This window comes from Chamaea fasciata, unplaced genomic scaffold, assembly GCF_029207755.1.
Source record: "Chamaea fasciata isolate MVZ Bird 193981 ecotype frontalis unplaced genomic scaffold, bChaFas1.0.hap1 SCAF_9, whole genome shotgun sequence".
Lineage (NCBI taxonomy): Eukaryota > Metazoa > Chordata > Aves > Passeriformes > Sylviidae > Chamaea > Chamaea fasciata.
Window position 1 is genome coordinate 34,263,606 of NW_027094094.1, and position 25,817 is coordinate 34,289,422.

Below are 25,817 nucleotides of genomic sequence, written 5' to 3' on the forward strand. Positions count from 1 at the left end.
GCATGACTGCATTGCTCTGGCAGCAGCAAGTCTCCTTTAGCAGTCACGATGGAGACAGATACAAGCCCGACATCCAACTGGTCTCCTTTGGTGAGAATTCTGAATCTTTATCAAATAAATACACTTCAAAAAATTAATCATTGTAAAATGCTCCCACTGAAGCTCAAATTACTGTCAATCTCCAGTTGCTTGCATTACCCTTTTAAACAGTGGTACCCAAGCTTTCCTGAGTAACTCAAGGTTTGAGGAAAAGGCAGGCTCTAGGCTTTCTTCACTAATATCATGGCTATTTTCAGCTACACATAAAATGAGTTTTTTCACCCCTTTCTTACATGTTGCACAGCATCAAATATTGTATGCAAAGAGTCACTTGATCCAAGCAAGAGCAAGCACTTGCTTTCCTGCTGCTCATCTTTCTCCAGGCCGAGGCAGCCTAAGGGCACAGCTCCAGCAAAGCTGCCTCCCAGGGCTGTTGTGACTGTCAGATGAACTAAGGCCAACACAAGCACTGCAGAAAGCCTGGAACTGCTTGACACAAGTATTGCCACGACTATTAACTGTTCTAGTACTACAAAGAAGTCCTTCACCTTGTTGGATAGACAACTGTCACAGCTGGGCACGGCCTCCCTGCACACAATGAACTAACACCTGTAGGATAATCAGGAGCATTTAGCACTGGAGGACCCATTTCCTGCACGAGTGAGTAAAACCAAGGCCAGAGGTGCAGCGAGAATTCTCAGGTGAACGCTGTCCTGAGAAAGTGGCTCTGGCCCTGCTCTGCCAGTGAGCCCTTACGGTGATGTTAAGCCAACCACTCCAGCACCACCACCCTCCCCCCAATGCTTGCCCACGTCCACTCATGTTCCAAGAGCGTAAGAAATGCGTCTGCCATGTGCTGGAGAAACTTCTGCACCGACATGAAGCACTTGCCACAGCAGTTTAGTCAGCAAGAAGTGCAATTCAGAAATGAAGGACATCTACGACGCCTACGGCAACCTAAGTTGGGCACCAAAAATGGGCAAGTGAATTACGGCTTGGACTCTGCCTCTGAGCCCTCACCTACAGAATGAGGCTCCTTAGTCATCCTCCAGGTTAATACTGGCATGGACTAAAAAGCCAATAAGCAAAAACCAGAGAATGTCTCCCAGGGAAATGAAATACGTAACACGTACCACTGGATGTGGATGATACGCGCTAAATCACACCTGGACCTCCACAACTGCACATAAAGCCCCTCTTATTCAGTAAATACCAACTGTGTGCATCAAATGAAACAGGACTCCCATGGGAAAAAAAACAGCACTTGGACGTGCAATAATACACAAGGGAAAAAAGAAGAAAATAGTTTTACATTAGCCACTTCCAAAGTTTAGAATATCTACCTTTGCAATCTTGGTGTTTCATAATTACAAACGGTGTTTTATATTACCTGGTAAAATGACTGCAAAATACCTTTTTTTTTTTTCCCCTTTTCTCCTTTTCTTTCTTCCACGCACAATAAGATTAAGCTGCTTCAGTATCTGTTGGTTCCTTGTTTTTCGCAAGAGGGAAAATTTCCGAGCCAGGTAACAAATGCTGGAGAAGATGGAATACGGGCTGCATGCAAAGCAATCACTAACAGGTTACACTGCGTGAGAAAGCTGTAAAAACAGTGTCAAGGAAAAGACTGATTTTAACTGTACTGACCTTTGTGTTGGATTACATCAGTACGTACTGCCAGCACAGAAACTGGACATTATATACTTGATTACAATGACTGCACTTCCCTGCTTTTCCTAGCTGTACTCTCCACTTGAACTCTGCATGCTGCAAGCATCTGTACACATCAACCAACAAAGGTTTTCATTCAAGTCTTTTATTATAGCTTGAATTTTTTTTCACTGCATTTAAAAATCTAAAAAAAATAAATATTTGTTTCACAGCTGCAAGTCACATATGCATTAACACCACAAAATCTGGAATTTAACCAGAGAAGGAAAAGTCAAATCCGAAAGTGTCCAGCTAAGCACAATCGTCTCAGGGCAATTATACTAAAAATAAAATCTTAAGAAAAAGGGAGAGGGGTGTTAAAGGTTATTTCAAATGCACTTATCTGGAAAAAAGTGAAAATTCTATTAGAAACCATAAACTACGCTTTCAGCATTTAAAAATAAACATTTAACCTCTTGACAGCAACAATTGGCTGGTGCATCTTCTTCTTCTAAGCTGTATTCTCGACACATGACTGCAGAGGTTTCAAACGATAAATTAACCCCTTTTATAATTGTGTCCATCTAATTACAGAATCAGTCCTTAAAAATAAAACAGTGTCTTAAGTCAGCTTGTCCATCCACATGTTAAAAACGCCATTGGATGTGGGTTCGCATCGGCACTAAGTGACTGCTTCGTGGATTGTACACTGTGAAGATGAATGTCTCTGAAACAATCACTTTCGTTATTAAGGTTCTTAAAACAAACCAGAAAAATAGATATCTTCAGAAATCAGAGTAGTCACTTTTTTAGTTAAAAGCCATAAAATAAGCTCATATTCAATTACAAGCAATAGAAACCATACTGCTATTGGAACAGAACTATTTTATCACAAAAAATTTATTATTTACAAAATGAAAAGTTACCAAGTGAATTAATCAGGGAAAAAGTTAAATGTTCTTACTAAGTGATTTGAAAAACTGAAGCAAGTCTCTCATGCACTCACACGCCAAATTGTTTGCATAAGGTGAAATGTTAATTCTTGTTAGTGAAACTTGACTCCCATTCACAATACTCTCGTTTTTATTGTAAGATGGCAAAATCCACATGGCTCTGTACAAGAAGGTATGTATTAAGACAGTTCCTCAGTTTTGGAAATGTGGGGGTTTTTTTGGCTCCCAAGAATATCCATACCACTGAACATTTTTTTGCAAATAATCAGTTATATTATCAACTGCATCACTTAATCCACTGAATTTACCACCACAAGAAAGACACAAAAACTCAATGATCCCACGTTACACAGAACTTTCATTTCTCAAGTTATACTAAACTGAAACCTTCATAGTGGTCTATAGCCTGGATCAACTTAGATTTCAGGGTTTCTTTATCTGTGTATTTTGGAAGATCAAGAAGATTAAAGCAAGTGTGAGCTACGGGCAGGTAATCTTCTCCTCCTCCTGTTGGCTGGATGACCAGTTTCAGACACTTCATTCCAAGAATTGGAATCCGATCACTGCCTGTCAGAAACACTGTCAAGAAAAAACAAAGGCTTGGAACTTGCTGAAGACTGACAGAGTCTGTGTCACATAATGCACTTCTAATCATTGCTGGCCCTTTTCCATCATTCCAGCAACGGCCAGCTTTTCAACTCAAGTTCTGTGAAGTTTGGAAAACAGGGAATATGACTTAACCCGGTCTCTACCCTTCCACATGTGACCTCATAACTGTAAAACAGCAAGTGACCCATAAAGGAAAGTATTTCATTTAGCATATGAAACCAAACAGTCCATAAAAAAATACCATAAAGTTCTTCACACAACAGAACTTTCTCACTTAAAATCCACTGCCTGTATCTTTACCGAGCGTTTCTAGGAACCTTGTAAACACATAATCAGTTTGTTCAGTAAGTAATTTATCTGAACTGGAAACTTATCTGTGACCTACTCTAAGCAAATCCTCACTCGCAGCAGGCTTTGATTACTTTATCATCTGTACATTTCCACTTATACCAGTACCTTGGCAGATTTACAGTCAGTTACAACTCCAAATTTCCATCTCTGTGCAGTGAAAAACCTCGAGGATGTGAACTGTATGTCAAAGCACAGGGGAAAAAACCCTAGTAACCAAGTAAAGGTCATCAGCAGATTAGGCTGTTGGGGTTTTGCGGCACTGGCTTGTCTTTTTTTTTTGATGCTGCTCTGACCTACTGTGATCTGTAACTACCCATCACGCAGGATGACTCAGGACACCCCCAAGAAAATCAGAGACAAGCACACAATCAACTTCTTCTACTATGATTTTTCTTCCCAAAGAGTCAATCACATCATTACAGACAAATACTTCCATCTGCCCTCCTAGAGCAAGAGCCTGAAATCCCAGTGATCCTGTTCAGTTAGAAACTTCTGTGAGACAATTTCAAATACTTACACAAAAACTGTTTCTTCTTCTCCAAAGACAACTCGTGAAAAACCTCCCAGAATATTTTAATTGTAGGATGGTCTGCCCAGTATTCTCCTTTGTATTCTGTGTTCTAAAAGGAGCAGGAAATGGGGTTATTGCTTGCTCACAGAACAGTTGGATAAGCTGACACTGCAGCAGAATGAATGCAGTTTGTGTAAAGGGACACAGTAGTGACACACTACTACTACTTCCCTCACTTCACTTTCTTCAGCTGTTCAGTCTGAATTCAGTATAGGGACAGATGCCTCTATTATGCATTTTCAATCCCAACCAAGTCTCACTGAGCTCTGGCAATCGAGAATATTTACTTTTAATAACTGCGTGCAATCACTTCGCTTTCTCATGTCTAATGTGGAAGATTGTATAGCTGCTCTGAGCTCTGTGGATTTTTCTGCTTCTCTTTTAAATCTGATTTCCTTCAGAAATTAGATGGAGAAAGTTAGAGCAGGAAGATAAATAATATTTTAGGATCTTCCTTCATTGATGGTTTAAGATGTCAATAAGTAACAGGAATCATGTTCATTAAAACAGAGCTCAAGAGGACACCTAGCTGCTTTTGCAGCCTGAAATCAGAATGACACAAAAGCAATAGCTAAGCATGGTTCTCACCTTCTCCAGCTCTTTCCAGTCATAATTCGTGTTCCCAATCACCATTGCCTGCAACTCGCTGGGCTGGAAGAGCTGAAGAACTTTACCTCCACATACTTTGTGGAAGCCTTCATGGAATGCACTGTATAAGGAAGCCACAGATCTATTGAAGATGTAATCCACATACGCATCTACAAAATCTTGCCTGTACAAAGAGAAAGAAAGAATGATGTTGAGGAAATAAAGAGGATGCAGTACATGTCATCCTTCTACCAATAAACCAGCGGCCATTTCTGTACAGAACAGAGCAGAGCAAATGAAGCAACAAGGAGCCCAATATATTGCATTGTCTGCTTGATGTTACAACCACAGTGAAGATAAAAGAGCACGTCGATGTATTTCCCCAGCACACCCCGAAGGCAGAGTCTGCAACAGAAAAGCAGGAACATTTAATGTTACATACCTCAGGCACTACAACCACCTCCCCGATTTGTGTGCATTGCAGTGAACCGGACTCACTGGCAACAAGCTGAAAGGCCTGAATTCCAGGGAGTGTCCTGACAGCCACTAATCAAACTCACTGGTCTACTGTATTTAATTAAAAAGATTACCGTATTTGCACTAAAAATGCAAATCAACTTCAAAAGGACATTTGAGTCTTACACAGTAAAAAGCCCAGTGCCAAGGAGCTGGGACACAAGAGAAACAGATGGCCTGTTATCTGTGCTTTGGTACAAGGAGTTCTTGCATCCCGCTGGAAACATCTTTGGCAGCACTTAAGGGAGATCTAAAATTTCTTGATGCGATACAGTATTTATGATACTTTTTATGAAATCGATCCCAGTGAACACTGTTTAGTTTCTGCAGCGGCAGTGACCTCAACTGTACATCACAGCTATCCTACCAACACGTGGTCACTGCGGAAAGAGAGGAAGGGTTTCAACACCACCCCCAGTCTTTGAGTGACATCACCAGTAAATGACAGAATCCTATCAACACATTTAGATGACACATTTATTAATGCTGTTGCACTGGAAATGCTGGAGATGACCAAAGTGCTGATCCACACTCCTCCCCTTCAGTACTCCATGAGATCTCCCTCTCATCCACACTGTGGAACTACAGAGGGGCAGGGAGCTTGTGTAACACTAACAGTGCAAGGCTGCTCCAGGGAAAAGTCACAGTGATTAATTTACATTAAAAAATTAATTGAAGCATCATGGAATATTTAGAGCTTGAGAAAGAGGAATTCTTCACTGCTGCAAGACAACGTGTGCTAACAACGCAGCAGGAATTCCATAGGCACCCTGACACTTTCCCCGTAATTCAACCCTAATTTTACAGTCACTAGGTGACAGGACATCAAACCTACAGCAGAGAACTGCAAAGCTATGGTGTTTTTCATGTGCATTCAGCTCTGACAGAGTGTGCTCTTTCCATTCAATCCTCCCTTTACCCTGGGAGAAGTACAAGCACAGAGAATTCATAAAGATTAAAGAACAGACTGGAAAATTCTGCAAAAAGGGGACAAAAGCACCACCAGGTACGTTCTGCCGATCCTCCAGGAGCAGAAAGGGAACAAAGGGCAGGAAAGGCTGTTTTTATAAAGAAAAGTTACAGAGTCCTTCACTGAGGAAAAAAAACCCTCCCGTCACTCACTCTTCTAACACTGGATTAACTTATCTAATGGTATCTACTCTACGAAGGGAAGACTTCACTGAAATAATGTTCATGTATGAATGAGTAGCTGTAAGAATGGCCCTTAAGTTAAAGTTCTCATCATTACTCACTGAATTTCAAGGATACGTAGCTCCCTGCAGTGATGCCTGAAGACTTTAGCTTTTATAATTTTCAAATCCTGTACTGCATTATTGCACAGCTCTAAACTCCATACAAAGTGTGAGTTAACTCTCCTCCCATTTTAGTCAGACAAAACAATCCCTCTGGGCCTGAGATCCAAGACACCCTACAGCCCCAGGCCCTGAAAATATAAACAACAGTGAACTGGGGGAAGCAAACTGGGGGTAAATGACTTCATTACCTGAAGCTGTAATTGGAGGATTAACCCCTGATATGCAAACAGACCAAACTTATTTCTGTCTGGAAAACCGAACACCACCATCCACCTTGGGTGTAGCCTCTGGGAGGCTTTTGGCTGCCCAGCGTGTATCTGCTGAAGGCCTTTAATAAATACTCACATGATTCTCTGAACTTTGTCTAGCCTCTGTCCTAGGTAGCCACTCCAAGGCATCACAGAACCACAAACGTTTTTTATCTTATAAAATGCTTATGACTGGCGTTGGAGGGGACCTCTGAAGATCTAGTCCAACCTCCCCGCCATGGGCAGGGACATCTTCAACCAGCCCAGGTTGCTCCAAGCCCTGTCCAACCCAGCCTTGAGCACTCCCAGGGATGGGGCAGCCACAGCTTGTCTGTGCCAATACAAGACAACAGCTATTTTAACCACACACGTGAGAAGAGGTTGGGAAAGCAGCCAAAGCAGTTTTGCCTCCAACAGCAGCGTCAGAGCTCGGCAAAGGGCATTTACAGCAGCCCAGTAACGCTCCCAAGGCAGACAGCAACACTCAGCTACCCTGTAACCCACACAACTCACCTATTCTGTTTGACTACAGGAATGTCAGCACCTTTAGGAACAAGCTCCTTAATTTCTGTTGTACCGAAATTTTCCACAGTGATCTATTTGAAACAAACAAAAACAGCGTAAATCTTATTTATTGCACGAAGTACTTCTTCCCACCACTTAGTTAACTGCAACATGAATGGCAGACACAGGAGCTAAAACTCATGGGAATCAGCAGCCGATGCTTCTGTTAAAACACTCCATCAGAGGCAATTAAAAGAGATGGTGTGAGCTTGGCAAGACATACTTCAAACGCTACAGAAAACTTACAGTAAAATTAAGACAAAATGCTTCTTCTATGTCATCCTCTGGATAGTCCAGTAGTTGTTGCATTCCCCTGCAAAATAAGTTAAAAAATACTTGCACCAGGGGAAAGAAAGATGAATTTATTTTCCTGAAGTATTCTTTACGCTTTGATAATTCAAATTCCAGAAGTATCTTTCCGCTGCTATTTCATTTATTATCTTACTGACTTGCACCTTGTGTAGTGCTGGGAAATCCCAGGCAATCATTTCCTTTTGATTATCTCATGGGGTTCCCAAAGCAGGGGCAGCTGGTACTAAAGACCCACTGACTGGCTCTTGCATTAACATCTTTGATTTCTCCTTGAATCTATGAAAACTTTGGCATCCACAACACTGAGGCCATCAAGCATCCTTTTCTGCTCACTGGAGCCTCCTACCTGCTAGTCCTAGTCAAATCCCTAGTCAAAAGTAAATATTATGGATTCGTTCCTGAAACAAGCAAAAATATTTTCTTAATGGATTTAACTCAGAACTGAAACTGTGTTCACACTTGGGCTTATAAAAATTAATGGCTAAAACTCAAGGGGTTGGAATTTCAAGGCTTTTTTTCCCCCTAAAATTCTTGTAGGATCGTAAAACAGAAGGGACAATCACTAACACCAAGCACTGAGACGCAGGTGTTTAACAACAGGAAGTGTCAAATGTTATCCAACGACACCACGGCTGCAATTTACTCCGAGCTGTTCACCCAGTTACTGTGCAAAAGAAATGTTATGTTCTTAGAGGAAAATGTTGATTTCAAAATTAATTTCTAACAACACCCATTTTTCTTTCTTGCTTACCTGCCAACATCTGGCATCAATTCTTTTAAGTCATCCAGGGATGGTTTCTTATTCAATAGCTTTTTGTACAAAGCCAGAGGAAAATGAAGGTCTACAATAGTAAAATTATATATTGCTAGCCCACAGACAACACCAATCAAATGAAACAAGTCACTGTCTTCAAAGGTCTAAGAACAGAAAACAGACAAGATGGTTTAAAATAAAGAAGTTATTTTAACCTTTCACAGTCCAGGAAGAAGTGTACAGTACAGTATAATCTGAGTGAATTTAATTCATATTTTCTTTATACACCTATGTATCTCTAAGTACCAAGGAAAACAGGATAAAGTTTAACCAGCTGAAACTGAAATCCAAGGGAACAGAATCCTTTCCATTTAAAATTAAAAAGGCTGAGCTGCAACATATTCTGTGTTACAGGGGACCCATAATGCATTAGGATTCCTATTGCACTATTTAGTGGTTAAAGATGTGAATTTTTTTTTTTTAAATTATTTTGGGGAGGAAGAGAGAAGAGTTCACTATTGACACCATCAGAATTAATTACCAAGGCTTAATTTAAACACACCTGTGGAAATGTAAATATTCAGATACTTGTGATCCAGCCACCCCAGTCAGTGTTCTCTGAAGGAAGACTAAAGAGTCAGGGATCAAACCTTCCAACAAAGTACAACTCCATGATCACCTATCACCCAGAATGGAACTGCACACAGGAAGACCTGCTCAAGAGGCCACTTCAAGAATTTGTCTGTGCCACCCTGATTTCCTGATTCTGCCCTCGGAATCAGGTTGTTCTGGCTACTTCTTCCTAAAAATCCTGGCTGGCGTGGGGACAGCCAGCAAGAGGCAAACAAGGCATGGGGAAAGCAAAAAGGAAATAGCAAGGAATGGGGGAAGTTTTGATCTAATAATTACAAAAATAAACTTCTTTTGAGAATACCTGCTTCAGCTCCTACTCTTGAAATAAAACGACCACAAACTACAATGCTCATATATTATTAATAAAAATCCTGAAAGTTAAGATGACGGAATATAGATCACAGCCTACCTTATCAGAGAACCAGATCAGCCTGGACTCCTCGTAATACCTAAACATTCCATACTTGGGATCTAGCAACTCCCTCATGATGAGCAAAAAAAATTCTTTGCGAACGCCTCCAGCATCGACAGCCTCCTCCCCTACAAAAATAACCTGGAACACACAACTCAGTGAGCACTGAACTGCAGGGAGATTGCAAACCCCGGGTTGTCCAAAAATCCCCTCAATCCCTGTCAGCAGTATGTGCTGCAATACCTTGAGTGGCTTCTTGTAGTCTACATTCTTTGTTTTCCTGAGCACCTCCACAGCATCCCCTACAATGTTATCCCTCCGGACCATCACTATCAGGCAGGGGTTGACAGATTCAAATACTGGCAGGAAGAGAGAAGACAAATTCTGCCTGTGGGCCTGATCCACAGCCATCTGCAGGAAAACAAAGTGAGGGTGTCAGCAGGTAGGAAAAATTCCTGCCTGTATTCATTGTCCAGCAGTCTTGTCTGCAAAAGTGCAGATGGGAATAACTAATACCAGAGCTACTCAATTTGCCCAAGTTTTCTTTGTATTCCTTTTATCTCAGGAAGTATTTGATTCCAGGAAGGATTTTTCCTTTACCCATTGCTCTCACCACTGCTAATGCTCAGGGAAGTGTAAGAACCCAAGTTCTGACACTCCAGACAAAATACCTTCGATAACAGAAGGAAGCCAAAAGATCCTGCATTTCCTCTAAAAAAGAGTAAGCTGTTTAATACAAACTGGGCATGAAAACAAACCTACATTAGCAACTAATTCACAGCATGAAAAGCCATTTATTTAACTTGCATGATAATTTCTCTATTAAAATTGTTCGAAAAAGAAAATGCTGATGCAAATGTTCTGAATATGGCAGAGAACTCTGGAGAGTTTGTGTGCTTTAATACTATTTACTATTGTTGATAGCAACATTTAATGCAACCATTTGCCTGAATCCATCAGATGTTGGTATTGACTATGCATATACATTTTTAAAGGCACGTGAGACGACATTTATTATTAATTACAAGAGCGAGGCAGTTTTTTCCTGCATGAGCCCATCACTTGAGCATGACTTACACCATCTGGTTATTCTCAGACTCAGACCAATAACCCAGGTAAAACTCCAAGCCTGCCCATATGGGAGGTGGGGCTGTTTGTTGGTTGTGGGTGGTGCTTGAGGTTTTATGTTTCTTTGCGTTGTGGGTTTGGGGTTTTTCACTGCTATTTGTTTCTGGTTTTGTACCTGCACCATGGGTTGTAAACACATAAAGAAGCCATCTCACTACTGAAAGGAAAAGAACTTCCTTGGAAATGCCTGCAATTATAAAACAATCTAATTTCAATGTGATCCCAAACCCACTACGATCTACCATGTACATACCCTGAGATTAACACTAGATCCTTGATTTTTATGGGGGAGAGATGACACAGAGTTAAAAAACCAAACAAAAGCAAAATAAACCAACCAGCCCAACCAAAAAAAAAAAAAAAAAACAAAAACCAAAAAAAAAAAAAAAAAACAAACCCAACAGGAACGCCCAAGGTCCCCAACTCAGGGGGAAAAATAATGAATTTGTAACATTAAAAATTAGCCTCCTACCTGCATCTGTATGATTGCATCTGTTTGCAAGAGAGTTGTCTTTGCCTGGGCATCAAATACAAATGGGTATGTGCAAATTATAACAGGAATATCTGTTAACTGGAATGAAAAGAACCAGGCCTTAGCTCAGCTTATTCAAAAGCCACAACTGTGGTTAAAAAAAGCCTTTGCAGAAGCACTCATTTAATGTATCTATTTTACTGGTAAGAGAATTCAGTCTTGATTTATTATCAATGCAGAACCAAAGCATCTTAGGAACATTAAGTAGATTTTTAATTGTTTAGTATTTCAGCCAAAAATAAACAAAAAAAAAAAAAAAAAATCCAACAAAACTCAATCAAGCCAAACCAAATCAAGCCAGACACAAACGACACTCTCACTTAGCACATTTTCATTTCAGAACTGTTATTGCAGCTAGTGGGTATAAAAGTAGCCCTTTTTTCCAACTGCTGTTCCAGATTTGCAATACAGACAATTACATATTTTAGCACCACAAAGGTTTGGTTTTTTTTTAGATTACAGCCACGGCTACTTTGAAGCTTTACTCCCAACAGAACACAGCAGACAATCCTTGACATTCACATTTCTGATTTCCTTACATTCTTTAAAAGAAATCAGATTGCAACCAATCTTACCTCAGTTAATCCATGGTTGACATCCTATGACAGCATTTGCACAAAGGTAGCAACAATTAAGATGAAAAAGCAGCATTAGTGTCTGCATTAATTACTCATCTCTGATGCAGAATTTAAAAAATATTTATTGACTGCTTCCCCCCAAGAGAAGGTTTACTGAGAAATAAACATTGACCATAAACATTCTAATCCATTTATTAAATACAAGCTTGTCTTTCAACACCCTGTTTAGCAGTCTTTAACAACAGGGCTGTTAAAGTATCATGTTTGCTTGGATGCAAAAAAATGACACATTTAAAATGTTCACTTCCACACATTAAGTAATGACATCTGCTGGTACGGTTGCAAAAGAAGAAAACACGGGTCGCCAGAGAAAACTTCTTAAATTACTTGCAATATTCTTTCAAAGCTAAAGTCAAGGAACTGTGGCAAAAGCCTCACTAATTCTCCGCGCAATCATTAATTGACTCCCACTTATCCCTCTTCTGTTTACAGATGCAGGAATTAATTATCTCAGTTGTGGCTGCTAAACTCCAAGCAGAAAATCCCAACAGCTCTCTGGGCCTGCAGCTCCCTGCTGCACTTCCTGACTCATTATCCATTGACTGGACCTACCTAAGGCAGCAACTCAGTTATTCTGAACGTTTTCCTACTGCGGATCATTACATCCCTAACTTTTTTGACACGGCAAGTCTCCAGCGACAGCATTCTAAATCACTTTCCAACCGACAGATTCAAATATTGAGCAGCGTCAACCCTAAGAATGACACCCTAGAAGAAGCACACCTTCTTAACAGTTCTTGCTTAGCCAGTACCTGACACCAGTCTGTTCAGCACTGGTCATCTGTGAAGGTGCTTTTATGAAAAAACGTGCTCAGACTTAGAGAATCTATGGATTTCTTTCAAGGGATGAAACAAACACAAAACACGGGAGGAAAACACCCTCAAAAACCCCAAATAAAAATCAACACGACTTACCAGTCCCAATACCTGTTGCTGGAACCAGTTGGCATAGTCATTTCTGATATCTATCAAATCTTGTATCTCATGAATGTAAAATCTGTCATACTGTATAACTTGTCCTCTTTCATTTACCTAAGGAAGTGCAATTTATTTTTTTATTAGCTTTCAAAGGGATACTTTCCATGTTTTCCAAGCATCTGCTGCATCAGCCACAGACACCCAGCTACTAAAACATTCTAGAAAAACAACAGTGCCTACAAGAAAGCAAAAAACAATGTTAAAGACACGGATACATGGACTATTCAAAATCCCATCAAAGAGTGAAGGAAAACACAATGAACTGCACACAGTACTGAGTAACAGGGCTGCCCCTCTGAAACGTCCTCTGACCTCACAGGAACAGTGATAACACACATATTCATACCCACGACGGAATAAACACTTGTTCCTGCATTTGCACCGATTTAAGAGCTAGGATTCGATAACTCTAGTCTTAGTTACAGTATGAACACTAACTATTACCTGTGAGTAGAGGCACAGTTTCCATTTAAAAACATCAAGCTTCAAAAAAAGAGAGATGTGGGGAAAGTAACTTTATACAGAGGCTTGTCTCTACAGCAGAGTTTTAATCCAGAAGCATCCACATTTTCCTAATACACACTTCATTTCTCAAGGACTGCTAAGTGCCGCTGACTGGCAAAGCACCAAGACAGTTCTAAAGAGCCTGCCTTTATAACCAGATAATCTAAGCCCACCTTTCACAAATAGCTCCCACAGCCCCCTCCAAACCACCAGACACTCAATCTGCAAAATATCCCAGAGCTGTCACCCCATTTTTCCCCTCTCACTTTAACCTGTACCCTCAGAGATGCAAATGACTGGGTCACTCTGTGTTCCCCAAAAACAGTTAATTCCATCGCCACGTCAGACCCGACGATTCACAGGTCCAGATGAAACAACTACAGATATTTCTGTAGATGCAATTCTGACCTTTCCAAGGGATCAGTGACTTAGCCTCTACCAACTACCTGGCACAGAGCTGCTGACAAAGCCAAGCAGCCAAGGAACTGTTTAGAAATGCCACAAACGTACTCTGTGCAGTATTTCCAGAACTCTGAAGGCCGTGTGTAGGAAATTGGTGAGTATTCTTCTGTCAGAAGGTGGAAGGCCCATCTTGCACAGCTTCAAAAGGTGCACTACGACATCCTTGTAGAGTTCCACTATCTTGAGGAACAAGGGAGGTTCAAGTACAGACCACCAATTTTCTGTCAACACACGGAGAACATGCAAATTTAGTACTTGTCACTGCCCCACTGTTAGGTTATCCTTTTAACTAAGAAACGTGTTTGGCTAGAAAGCGTAAGCATCAGTTACTACAGACTGAAAAAAACGTTGTAACACAACAAATGCTCTATTGTTACACATCAAATCTAAGGCCCTTGAAGTCTGTTCACCCAGACAAACAACAGTATCACAATCTAACATTTGATAAAAACAGATGGCTCAAAACCTGAAATCTTAAGCAAACAACAGTGAGAACAACAGAAAACGATGGAAAAGGATCTAGAGTTCAAAAAACTATCAGTTTGCTTTTTCTTTACTCTCACCAAAAACTACTGAAAAAGGCAGAGAGATTACAAGGCAGAGCATAACTGAGGAAAATGAAAGTACCCTCGCAAAAAGAAACCAATTAAAAGCAAAACATTCTGAAAACAATTCCTTAAGCTGAATTTCAGCTGACAGGAGTCACAACAAGGAAGTGTAAAGAAGCAGAGTTAAAAAACCAGAGTTGTTCTCAGCTGCATATTTGAAGACCACATCTTGGCACCAGCAAGAAAAGATCAACTGCCTCAGAAGCTCGGAACAGGTGCTGTAGTCACAACCAAGACAACTTAACATCTGCTCTGCAACACTTCTGTAAATTGCTTAGAGCTTGTTAGCTGTCTGACCACATAATTTTCACTTTAAAGAGCAAAGACACATATCAATTACACTGAACTGCACGGTTTAATTCCTCCCAAATGGCATCAATCCAAAAACGACAATACCAGCTGATTTCACAGGGATGGCCTGTTAACTCACCCTGAAGCAACAGAATAAGTGTTTTCTTACAGCAAGCAATGTTAAGCCTTAACTTTCTCACTGGGGAATTGTACAGAACTGTAAATACACAGCGGGTGCTGCCAAGGCCAGGTCTTCGCTGACGGAATTTCTCTACATTTTCATCTGTAGATCCTTAGTTTCAACAGTAAAAATTCAGTTTCTTACCAAGAACTTTCAGGGGAGCTTTTTCTAGGTTCAGAATAGCTGCTCCAAAAGGAATAGCTAACGTTGTGAAATTGTTTTCATCACTCATCAGTGGGCACTCTGGTAAAGTGAGATACAGCCTCAACGCTTCAACATCTGGTAAGGAGCTGGTCAATTTGGGAATAAGGTTCTTTTCCAAACTAGCTGCCACCTACAGCACATCAGAAAATTCTGTTTATTTTAATACAATTGAGATTTTAAACAAATGCCCATGTATATGAAAACTGATCTAGAAAACAGTAATGAAGAGCTTCAGTGAAAACTATTATACATTTAGAAAACGACAGTAAAAATTAAAATAGAATATGCTGATGTGTCACCTGATTGTCACAACAAAAGAGGGCTTCACGCATTTGCAGTCAATATATTATTGAGTAAATAAAACTCTTCACAGGGCTGGACCAAGCACAACAGTAGTATTTCTGGAGAGCTGTAAGCCAGAAAGATAATCCCAAACGTAAGGAAAATACGCAGCACAAACCTGTTGTGATATGTGAGTATGCTCAGGCTGGATGAGTTTGTGAAAGAGTAATCTAGCAGCATTCATATCAACCCCTGAGAATCTAGTGCTGGTTTTGTAATGATCATCGTTGCTGTAGGAAGAAAAGAAAGAAAAAGAAAACACAACAGAAAGACTGAATCCTCTGTTCTCAGCAACTCAAGATTTTTCTCCCTTGAATTTCAGACCTACTGACTAAGGATTTAAAATATATCAGACTTCCATTTTTTACACGGCCTTCGAAACAACTGGAAAAAAAAAAACTTCAATAACTGCAAGAAAATCATGCAAAAAGACTAGGATATAAAACAGCTCATGCAATGAACTCTCCTTGAATTATAAACAACCCGTGGTTGACAAATGTGATGAACTTTGCTGGCTTACGTGGCAGCAGCCAAGACAGGCAGGAGCCATTCTTACTGGGGCAGCTGACAAAACACGGGGCAGGAAAGGAGAAGGAGTTTCAGCTGAGGGTGTCAGAGCATCAATGAGATGAGGAAACCCTGGGAAGGTGTCCCAGCTGACACAAGGGACAGCAGGAAGGCAGCCACCACTAATGCTGTCCACAGGAACGCTCGTTAAAAACCCACCCGCTTACCTCAATGCCAAAAAGCTCCCATTCAGGCACCCAGCTGAGGAGAACGTTCCATCGATTTCACTGAAATTGGTCACAGGAAATGTTACATTTGGTTTTCCTTTTACAAATCAGCACTTGCAATAAAAAAGCCTTTATTTAATCCCTAATAATTTACGTTGTGCAGAGGATGGGACTCTGACTCAAATGTGACTAAACAATACTTAATAAAACCTTCAGTCAAGACTCAACACTTAGAGACAGCTCAAATCACAGCCAGTCGTGCAATAATTTAATTTCTTTGCATACTCTTATTAAAACAGAAGCAATAATCTTTGAGTTGTTCTCGTATCTCTTTACACGTATTGCTTTTTTTCAAAGCGCAATTAGATACTTAATTTCATTTTGCATCCTCTAAACAGGAGCAGAGATGACACAGTCTCAAGGATCTAAACTACTCAACAAGCAGGACAATGAAAGCACAGCGAGAGCTCCGCAAGTCATAACATCAGTAATTAAAAACAGCTCTGCTGTGCGTGCCCTAAGCCCCATTAATGCTCCATTCAGAAGCAGAATCACCAAAGACCACTTCTTTCCCTTACACCACTTACTTAGCTATCTCTACAGGAAGTCTTCCAGATGGGAAACTCAGCAATCTTTGAATAAACGTTTCATTCACAGTCCAGATCTGCTTCAAAAGGTCAGGATACCTAAAATCATCTGGCGGCACCATGTTCTAAATAAATTTTCAAGAAAGCATAAAGAATCAGGCACAGAAAAATTGGTTTCCAGAAAAATCAGCCCTCTGGTTGAGCTGTCTTAGCTGACAATTCGCCTATCCATACAATTGCTGTGAAACACACTGTGTGTAACAGCTCTGCACTCCTTGCAGAGCATACACTAAAACCACCTCAGTTAGGTGTTAATTCACACACCTTGCTTAATGGCCAACTCCTTCAACATCCCTAGTCTCTGCGGTGAACACTAACCCAGCTTTAGATGTGAGCAGCAAGCATCTCCTCTCCAGCCACCGGGAGCCACTTAGCTCCCTGCCAAGCTGTGAGCACACAGAAAAGGAGCCATTCAATTTTTCAGACAGATGTTCTTCCAGCCCACTTCCATCAGGCTCCTCTGAGGATGAACCATGCTTCTGTGAACATGCCCTGCCTCGTCACAGGAGCTGCATTTGGAAGTGCTGCTCATATCAAATGAATTCCACTAAGAGCTGTAATCGTAAAGAGGAGGAGAAGCAAGATCATTGTTTTTAGCAGGAGCACTGGTTCAAAAAGAGATGCCAAATAGCACCAGAAACGAGGTAAAACATTTTACCTGAGGTAAAATGTTTTCCTCCTGAGGGTGCCATCTGACAAGGCTGAGCTGACTCAGTGTGACAGTGACTATCTGCTGCCAAAAATCAGCACTTCTGATCCCATCCTACAGCATCAGGACGAGGAACACTTTTGTCATTTCCCTTCTGTCCGGCCAAAGAAAAAAAACTCAGGGAACCGAGCTGCCCAAAAACTGACTTGAGAAAACTGGTACTGGCCAGGTCCCCTTAACTGGCAGGGACACAAAAACCCCAGGGGCACAGTACACACACAACTCTGGAAGAATTCAACAAATTACCAAACTAAGGAGTACTAAAAGGGATACTTCTGCAGCATCCAAGTTCATCTATTGCTAATACTTTTCGTACAGAACAAGCCACAATAACTGCATTCATACAGTCTCCAGTTCACCTCAATTAGTCAGGAACTACTCCAGTAATTATGAAAATTGCACATAAAGTTTTTAAGGAAGTTTTAATAGACAAGTTTTGAGTCTCTACTATAAGCAGCTTTCCACTTAACACCTGCTAAGCAAATTTCTCCCAAATACAGCAATGGTTAAAACCCTATCAGAATTTAGAAAAAGAATCCAACAAGTCAATCCTAGAAAAACTGCTGATTCTGTACAACCAGAACAGGCCCTGAGCACAAAGCACTGCTGCAAGTCTGATGTGTACTCAGTTTTTCTTCATAAACGTGCTTCCCCACTAAAACCCGTTTTCCCTTGTGTCCAAATTACTTTTCACCCTACATACTCAACTCCTGATCCTTCATCAATCCCCACAGTCTACTATCTGCTGAGCTGTACTGGAAATGGTCCCATGAATCTTCATCTTGTTTTTAGTTTATCTCCCAACTCACCCTCCAATAGCATTTCCTTTCCATCACCCTTCCACATTGCCATTTTTACTGTAAAGTCCTTCCAGACTCTTTTATGTGCTAGAATTTAAACAGATCAATTCTTGTTACTTTAAAACTAGAGCTTTATGACCGTGATAAAACTGTGACATAACAAACTATGTCACCACCAGTAATTTTTAGCAAAAAGCTTCATTTGTTTCCTCTCCACTTCAAAATGGCTACAGAGCAGAAGACACCAAAGCTGCTGCTGTCAGGAGCTATGAGGAGGACTGGGCAGGGAGCAAAGAGCTCAAATATTCAATCAATTCTTCCCTTACGATATGAAAAGAAGTGGATTCATTTATCAAGAAAAAAGCTTATGCCAGAAAGTCTCAGGAGCTTCCTGACAGCTAACACTGGATGCAAGTCCTCCAGCTGCTACCATGACTTAGTGCCTTTTGCTTCCACACTGCTCTGACAAACTTTACAATGTAGTCACGTGCACCTTCAACATCAAAATCCTTCAAAATGCATCGGAAAAAACTAAAATCCAACTTTCACAAGCTTTGGAACCAAATTAACCCAAATTTGTTACCTGTGGATAAAAGTAGTGTGCAAAACTTTGGTCCCCACCAGAGAAAATTCTCTTTACACAGTAGCACTCCTCACTGTCTGCAAGAGGAATAAAAAACAGGCCACTGTGAAAATGTGAAATCGAGTATTATTAAGATGCTGCAATCAACACTCGGTTACAAACAGGTTCCCTTGTGACAGAACCTCACTGATAAAACAGTGAAGACCATCTTTCCCTGAGGCAAGTTCTAGGTCCAGTGCTACCAGAGGCCCTCACCCACCAGCACAGGCATGTAAATCCTACAGCAGGAACACAGAGCACAGTGGAATCAAACTGTTTGGAAAAAAACCAACGACAGCCAGTATTTAGTTTAAATCTCGAGAATTTTAGGCCACTATAAAGGAACAGGCCACCCAGAAGTAAATACAGCAGCTGCTGCTTACCTGTGCTCATTGGGCACTGAGTACTGTAGGGAATCCAGCTTCCTTTCACTGTGAAGGGACTTTTCCTGTTACTGGTGGTCCCTGTACCTAACTGCCCATTGCCTCCAAGTCCAAAAGAGTAAATTCTTCCAGAAGAAGGGACGAATGCAGTGGTGTGCTGCCTAGGGCAAAGAGAATTCAGTAGCACAAACCTGAGCATTGGAACATGCTTTGTGCAGGCCTGGCCAGGAATTGTGTGCTAAAGGTCCTGCCCTACCCAACACTGCACTGCTCTCCTGCAATGCCCAGCCACTGGCAACATTCCATTTACACTGCAAGAGGCAATCCTATGTTATGGAAAGGTTCCCAGAATGGAGCTGCCAGCGCTTAGCCCCTATCTGACCTTTAGAGCATATCAGAAATCAATGTCTAGAGACTGCCTGCATCCCCCTTCCCTTCCCATCCTGCTCAACTCTAGATGCTCCCTCTCCTGTCAGAGGCTTGTGAAGAACCAGTTGGGAATTTGTGTAAACTGTTTTGTACTTTCCCAAACACACTTGTCCTTCAACAGGCTATGAAGCGAAAGCGACAAATACTCTCACACTTCACACTATTGTTCACACTGCCAGTTAAATAAATCACAGCCTCTCAAATACACAACTTCCTTTAGCTCATCTATGAATGCTTTTATAGAATCCCCAAAACATCACTAAATTTCTTTCATCTTTCCTGGCCACAAAGGGTAAGAAAACCTCTGCCTCATATTGCAATAGATACAAAGTTTTATACAAAACAAGTTACCTGTAAGATTCATAGGGTTAGCACAGAATAGACCTTACCTGCCACAGGTGATTTGCGTGACGACGCTTCCCATAAGCTCAAAAACTTTCCTTGGATTTATCTCATGGCTGGTAGAGTTATGACCCAACTGACCATAGCCTCCAGCTCCAAATGTAAAAACCCCACCTTCCTAAACAAATAAATATTTTACGTTAGGATGATCGCAGAAATAGGGGGTTTAACACATCTTTCCTGATGATCTTGGCATTGCAGGGAAAGGACAGAAAATATACAGGGAGCAACAGGGTCCTGAGATAAAGAAGAGTCACGAGTTAATTGGAGTTATGAAAACGTGGCACAGATATGAACTATTACCTTACTTGTGTCAAACGGCACTCAACTAGTTTCCTTATTATCATATCAAAATCCTGTAAATGATGCAATTTACGTGTGTCATTTATAGATCCTAATCCTCCTTTTTCCTCTTTTCCAGTCTTCTTGATGAACTTCACCCATATACAAACTCACAATATTAAAAAGTGTGCTTTGGGCTTTGAAACTCTGAATACAAATAATGAAGTGATTAGCAAACAGGAGGCTGCCCTGCTCAGCAGATGATACACAGTATGACACAGTATGAAACAGCCTTCTTATTAGAAAGCATAAGAAACCAAAAATTTCAACATTGTTGAAGGGCAAGTAATGTTTTATGTGGTTTTGATTAATCAAGAAACTAACCAACACCTTCAATGTTTAAACCAGAAACATTTTCAGAAGTTATACACCTTACCTCACAACAACTCTGAAATTTGCCATTTACAGATGCTTTGAAACTGCAGATCTATTTCCTTCAACTCTACTCTGCATTAGCCAGCCCCTCAGCTGGAAACCATCACCAAAACTGCAGCATCCACCGAGCAAACCCAACAGCCTCAGTCACCAAGTCAGGACAACAAGCAGTGCCAGGTTTTTCTGAACTTCAGAAGGACTGGGAGAATGTTCACACGTATACACAGTACTGCCTACAAAAGCTGTATCAGCCCCTGCCTCTGCCAGGGACAACAGAGCCATACACACGGGTGACAATCTCTACAAACATTCACAGAACATTCAGTATCTCAACCCGGCCCATCAGCTTTAAAGCAAGTTTGAAGTTAACTTCTATGCCTAAAAAGGAAAATGAGCATTTAGAACGCAAGATTTCTTGTACTTGGTGATTTTTTTTCAAATATTTAACCATTCTTCCAATCGTTCCTCAATCCCATAAATTTAGAAGAAATTTTATTCAGAATTGAGTTTATTACTTCCTGTTCCGGAAACATCAAAAAAATTGGAGCATAAAAACATCTTGAAGTTCTGTACCTTCGTTAGAGCAGCAGTATGATCTTCTCCACAACATATATGAACAACCTTCTGACTTCTCAGGGACTTCAGCAGCGTAGGAACATACCTGTCTGAAAGGTTTAATAAAGAAAGGTCACTTATTTTGACGACACGAATCAAAACCCAAAGAGTTTTGCTCACTTATTCTAATTTGGTTCAAGCCAAGTAAGCACGTCAAATTTGTTAGCGTAATGCAATCACCGTGACTGAGTTGATGGATCTTGGAGATGGGAGTGTCGCTACAGAAAAAACTAGGGACTGCTTACACTGAAAAGGTTTGTAACCCATTTTGACCAGCACAGGATGATATGAAACATTACAGTAGACCTGGCACTGGCCGCAAGAAAAGAAAATAAATGATCCTTGCTTTGAATTGTTTATGTGTTTCATGTTTTTAAAATGTTCCTGTAAGTTGGTACTGATGCCTTCTCCTTGGTCCTAAAAATTAAGAGCCAGACACAGTTAAGGGATAAAAGGGTTTTTAAGCTCGGTATTTAATAAGGATCCTCATGGTGCACCCAGGGAATTCCCTCCTGGATGGGCCGAATCTCTAGTTTACTGAGTATGTTCTGTATGTGCCTTGGTTTCCCAAGACAGCGTAGGGTTTTCCAGCCTCCAGGATGTTTGGCCTCCTGGCCTAACAGAACACCAGGACCATGATAAGTTATCAGGTTTAAGGAATTACAAGTATGCATGCTAAGAGTACTGAGGATACATAAAAGGTACGTAAAATGTATGTGAAAGGAAAGGCAAAAAATCATCCTGGCATCAGTATCAGTTTGGCTTCTTTGGAAAGTGTATTTATACACACAGTTGGATGTTACTAATTGCACAACAGAATGGAGCACTGAACAAACAGGAAGCAAACCTAACTTCCCTCCATCGCGAGGACAAGTCAACTTGGACAACCTTGCACAAAGGCAGTTCTTTAAAATGCTACTGCTAGTGTCTTCAAACCTGTCAGGCACGCTAACATGCCTTCAAGAAACCCTACCAAGACATTTAAAAGGGGTTTTATTGAGAAGTGATGCTACATAAAAATCTGGGGTTACACACACTCCAAAGAATATGTAGAAGCAAGTCTCCCATGATTTCTGAAAAATAATTGTAATTTTCTTATTACATAAACGTGACAATTTTTAAGGTATTCAGATGGGCATTTTATTTACAACCCAGTTTTCCTAATTTAAATGGTGTTGACAACGATGAAGCAGTAAGAAAATCTGAAGTCATGAAACCCCCTAGAGATTATCCATTACTAAACTGTGTATCACAGGACCCTGACAGCAAACACTGCCATCCTGGAGCCACGTGAGCAGATACTGTGCACGTAACACAATACAACCAACAAAGAAACAATTTTTTGGCTAATCTAACCACTTGCTAAATATCATTGAGTGTCATCCACCTAGCAGGGGAAATTTTGGAAATGGTTTGCCAAAAATTTTGAATGATTATCAAAAGTGGCTTGAGAAAGGAATGGAAAAGTAAATGGCAGTAAAAAATGAAGACGGCTTAAACGTGACTACTAAGGACAACCAATTAGTTTTGACAGATTACTGCTTTTGCCAAGCAACTTCATCCACATAAAATTCAGCTCAAACTGTAACTACTGCACAGTATTTTAATTCGATCCCATTAAGTCAAGGGAAGATGCAGAACAGGGAAAGAATACAAGTGAAGCAGGCAAGAATTTCAACATAACACTGTCAGCGTTCTCACTACAAAACAGCTGAGGAAAAGCCCTCTGTGTCTTCTTCATGCAACCTCACGTGGCATTGGCACCTCCTGACAATACTGAACAAGGTTTGTTCTGTCTGCTCCTTCCCTAGGAGCACTGCTCTCTCTGGAATCACAACCCAAACCCCTCAGCATGAAACTCTCCTGAAGCAACGCTTACTTACCATTATCATCATTAAGACCCAGCTGCCCAAATTTGTTGCGTCCCCATCCAAAGATGGCTCCAGAAAGAGTTAGCACAAAACTATGAGCTCCTCCTGCTGCAATCTGTGCAAAAGGGATTCCCAGCAGAGATTTAATCATTTGTGGTGAGGTTTGCTTCTTATACTCGTAACCTAAGCCCAGCTGGCCATATTTGTTTTGTCCCCAGGAAAACACTTCACTTCCTGTTTGAAGGAAAAAATAAACAACCAAAGAATACAATTAATATACTTTAATAATACAGTGTTTATCCACTGTAAGAAAAGCTAAAAGTTAGGCTGTCACTCGTCAAGTATTTTTGAGTTTGAAAACGCATACAAATTACTGACCTCTGAAGCTAAGCACTCTTGTGTAATTTGCAGGCATTCAGACTGGAAGGATTTAAATCACATTCAAACCCCTCAAAACCACTCTTAACATTCCTGTTTCGACAGTGCCAGATCAACTGAGTTTGGTTATTACAAAAGGAAGACCCAGCTCCATGGGAAGTCCTACTACTGCACAGATGTTTATGCAGAGATCTGCTAAAGCTGCACCCTGGACATCGAAAAGTTTCTGATTTCCAATCAAAAGTCTCATTTAAGGTTTTCTAAGGTAAGATACTTAAATTTTCACACACTATTTCAGAGACCTATGTTTTTAAATACTGCCTTCATTGTATGATCAATGAAGCACAAGGTTTATTATGTCACTTGATACCTTACAAAGAAAAAAAAATTTGAAGAATAACAATCAAAGGCTTATTTACGTTAAGACTGCTTCTAAAATAAATTATTCTCTTGAACAACCAATGTTTTGCCAAGGCATATACTATCCCAAAGATTAACACCCAAACACAAAATAATTTACTTCTGCTGACGTGATATGCTTTCAAGAGCAATGTTACCTTCAAAATGCTTCCTACGTCTCTCCCATCTCCCCCTGTCCAACAACAGTTTTATCAAGACGGGGAAACAATGAAATCCATCCCTTGAAGCACTGGTCTCTCAGATTTTATTTATTTATATTAACAACTAAACCAGAAAACCCTACAGCGCACGTCAACAACAGAAATGGAACTGCAAATCTATGAACTGGCAATAAAATAGTGATGCTGTACTTGAAGCTTGTAACTATTTAAATCACTGAGTGAACTTCAAATCACAAATCCTGTGACACTCTTGCACCTCTGACCAACAGAATGCAACACAACTCTGCTACTCCTCGCCTTCTACTGCAGATCTTAGCTCAGGCAAAGGGTTACTCCTAAAGCTCTGCCTGCCTGCCCTGCAAACAAAGGCATTTCTTTGGGTCATAATGATAATTACACCTGGGAATACATAATGGCACAGGAAATGCTCAGAATGAGGAAATCTCATATTCAAAACTACTGGAAAGAAAAAAATCATTCGGCATACAATGAACACCTGCCTCCCCACAGTTACTCGGTTCATAATTTCAACGCCCACTGCTAAGAAACACTGACAAACTACAATCTTTCTGGAATTTTGAGTTGGGAAGTTCCCATTAACCCTTTTCAGCAGCCACTTCTTCCAAGAGGAAGTTTTGGCCACAACTCTCCTATCCCGTCATGAGATAAGCAACAAAAATTTAAATTCAGTTTCGTTTCTGGAGAGCTGCACCAACCAGACATGCAGTACAAGTGAGGCCGACTAAGGATGTGCTCACAGCCCCAGCAGAAATTTGAAGACAGGTATTTAAGCTCTGAAAAGGTGGCTTGTATGTGACATGGCAGTTTAACTGTGGAAGCACCAAAAACCAGAGGCTTTGCCACAATGGAGCACACGGGGAAGTCACTCCTGTAAGCCTCAGTAACTTGAGGCTACAGGTTAAAACAGACTAGGGACAGAGCAGCACGTCAGCAGGATGAGAAAGATTTGGGACCAAGAAAAAGAAACAAGATAAAAAGAAAGTTACATGAAAGCCAGATGATAAAATTAAAAAAAAAACACCACACACACACCCTGAAGAAATAAAAGCACAACTCAACATCTGTTTGTATGTTTGAATTACACAGCCCCTACCAACCTGAAATCCCATCTACGCTAAGTAGTAGCATGTTTAATAAACACATTTCCTTTAAAAAAAAAATAAAATAAACGTTGAGAACTTTTGAATTCCCTGGTAAGAAATTACACAAAACTTCAGGAGAATTTGGCTTACCTTTTGAGAGTGCTAGAGAGTGATAATAACCACAAGCAACTTGAACAATCTGGATCTCTGATAAACTTTTAATATTTCTATTGGGGTAAGAAAACAGAGACAGAATTAAGCTACCAGATCATGGTATGAAATAAAGGGTAATATACAAAACGTGAATCCTTTTCACTGAAGCATATTAAACATCCAAACTTTAATTAGACACCCTTTAGCAAAACCTGAAGTCAAAACTGCTTCTTTTCTAAACCTTTTAAGGTCAGGTTCTGTCCTATTTTCAAATAGATAAAGTCTGCTA

The 25,817-nt window shown here is 40.5% G+C and overlaps 1 protein-coding gene across 2 annotated transcripts in view; it reads right to left on the reverse strand.

The window, feature by feature from the left end:
• Positions 1 to 1,364: 1,364 nt before the first annotated feature.
• The window catches only part of HERC4 (HECT and RLD domain containing E3 ubiquitin protein ligase 4), a 30,666-nt gene continuing 6,213 nt past the window's right edge, over positions 1,365 to 25,817 (reverse strand). For both annotated transcript variants that reach the window (XM_066191832.1, XM_066191831.1), the window contains exons 5-26: positions 25,526 to 25,602; positions 23,326 to 23,547; positions 21,401 to 21,492; positions 20,098 to 20,228; positions 19,280 to 19,440; positions 18,858 to 18,934; positions 16,706 to 16,830; positions 16,119 to 16,178; positions 15,503 to 15,614; positions 14,983 to 15,172; positions 13,807 to 13,979; positions 12,730 to 12,846; positions 11,752 to 11,775; positions 11,117 to 11,215; positions 9,760 to 9,927; positions 9,514 to 9,657; positions 8,469 to 8,635; positions 7,652 to 7,718; positions 7,355 to 7,437; positions 4,762 to 4,945; positions 4,120 to 4,222; positions 1,365 to 3,221 (exon numbers count right to left, since the gene is read on the reverse strand). In XM_066191832.1, the coding sequence (XP_066047929.1) occupies positions 3,013 to 3,221; positions 4,120 to 4,222; positions 4,762 to 4,945; positions 7,355 to 7,437; positions 7,652 to 7,718; positions 8,469 to 8,635; positions 9,514 to 9,657; positions 9,760 to 9,927; positions 11,117 to 11,215; positions 11,752 to 11,775; positions 12,730 to 12,846; positions 13,807 to 13,979; positions 14,983 to 15,172; positions 15,503 to 15,614; positions 16,119 to 16,178; positions 16,706 to 16,830; positions 18,858 to 18,934; positions 19,280 to 19,440; positions 20,098 to 20,228; positions 21,401 to 21,492; positions 23,326 to 23,547; positions 25,526 to 25,602 (2,785 nt within the window). In that variant the 3' untranslated portion in view covers positions 1,365 to 3,012. The remainder of the gene's footprint in view (positions 3,222 to 4,119; positions 4,223 to 4,761; positions 4,946 to 7,354; positions 7,438 to 7,651; positions 7,719 to 8,468; positions 8,636 to 9,513; positions 9,658 to 9,759; positions 9,928 to 11,116; positions 11,216 to 11,751; positions 11,776 to 12,729; positions 12,847 to 13,806; positions 13,980 to 14,982; positions 15,173 to 15,502; positions 15,615 to 16,118; positions 16,179 to 16,705; positions 16,831 to 18,857; positions 18,935 to 19,279; positions 19,441 to 20,097; positions 20,229 to 21,400; positions 21,493 to 23,325; positions 23,548 to 25,525; positions 25,603 to 25,817) is intronic.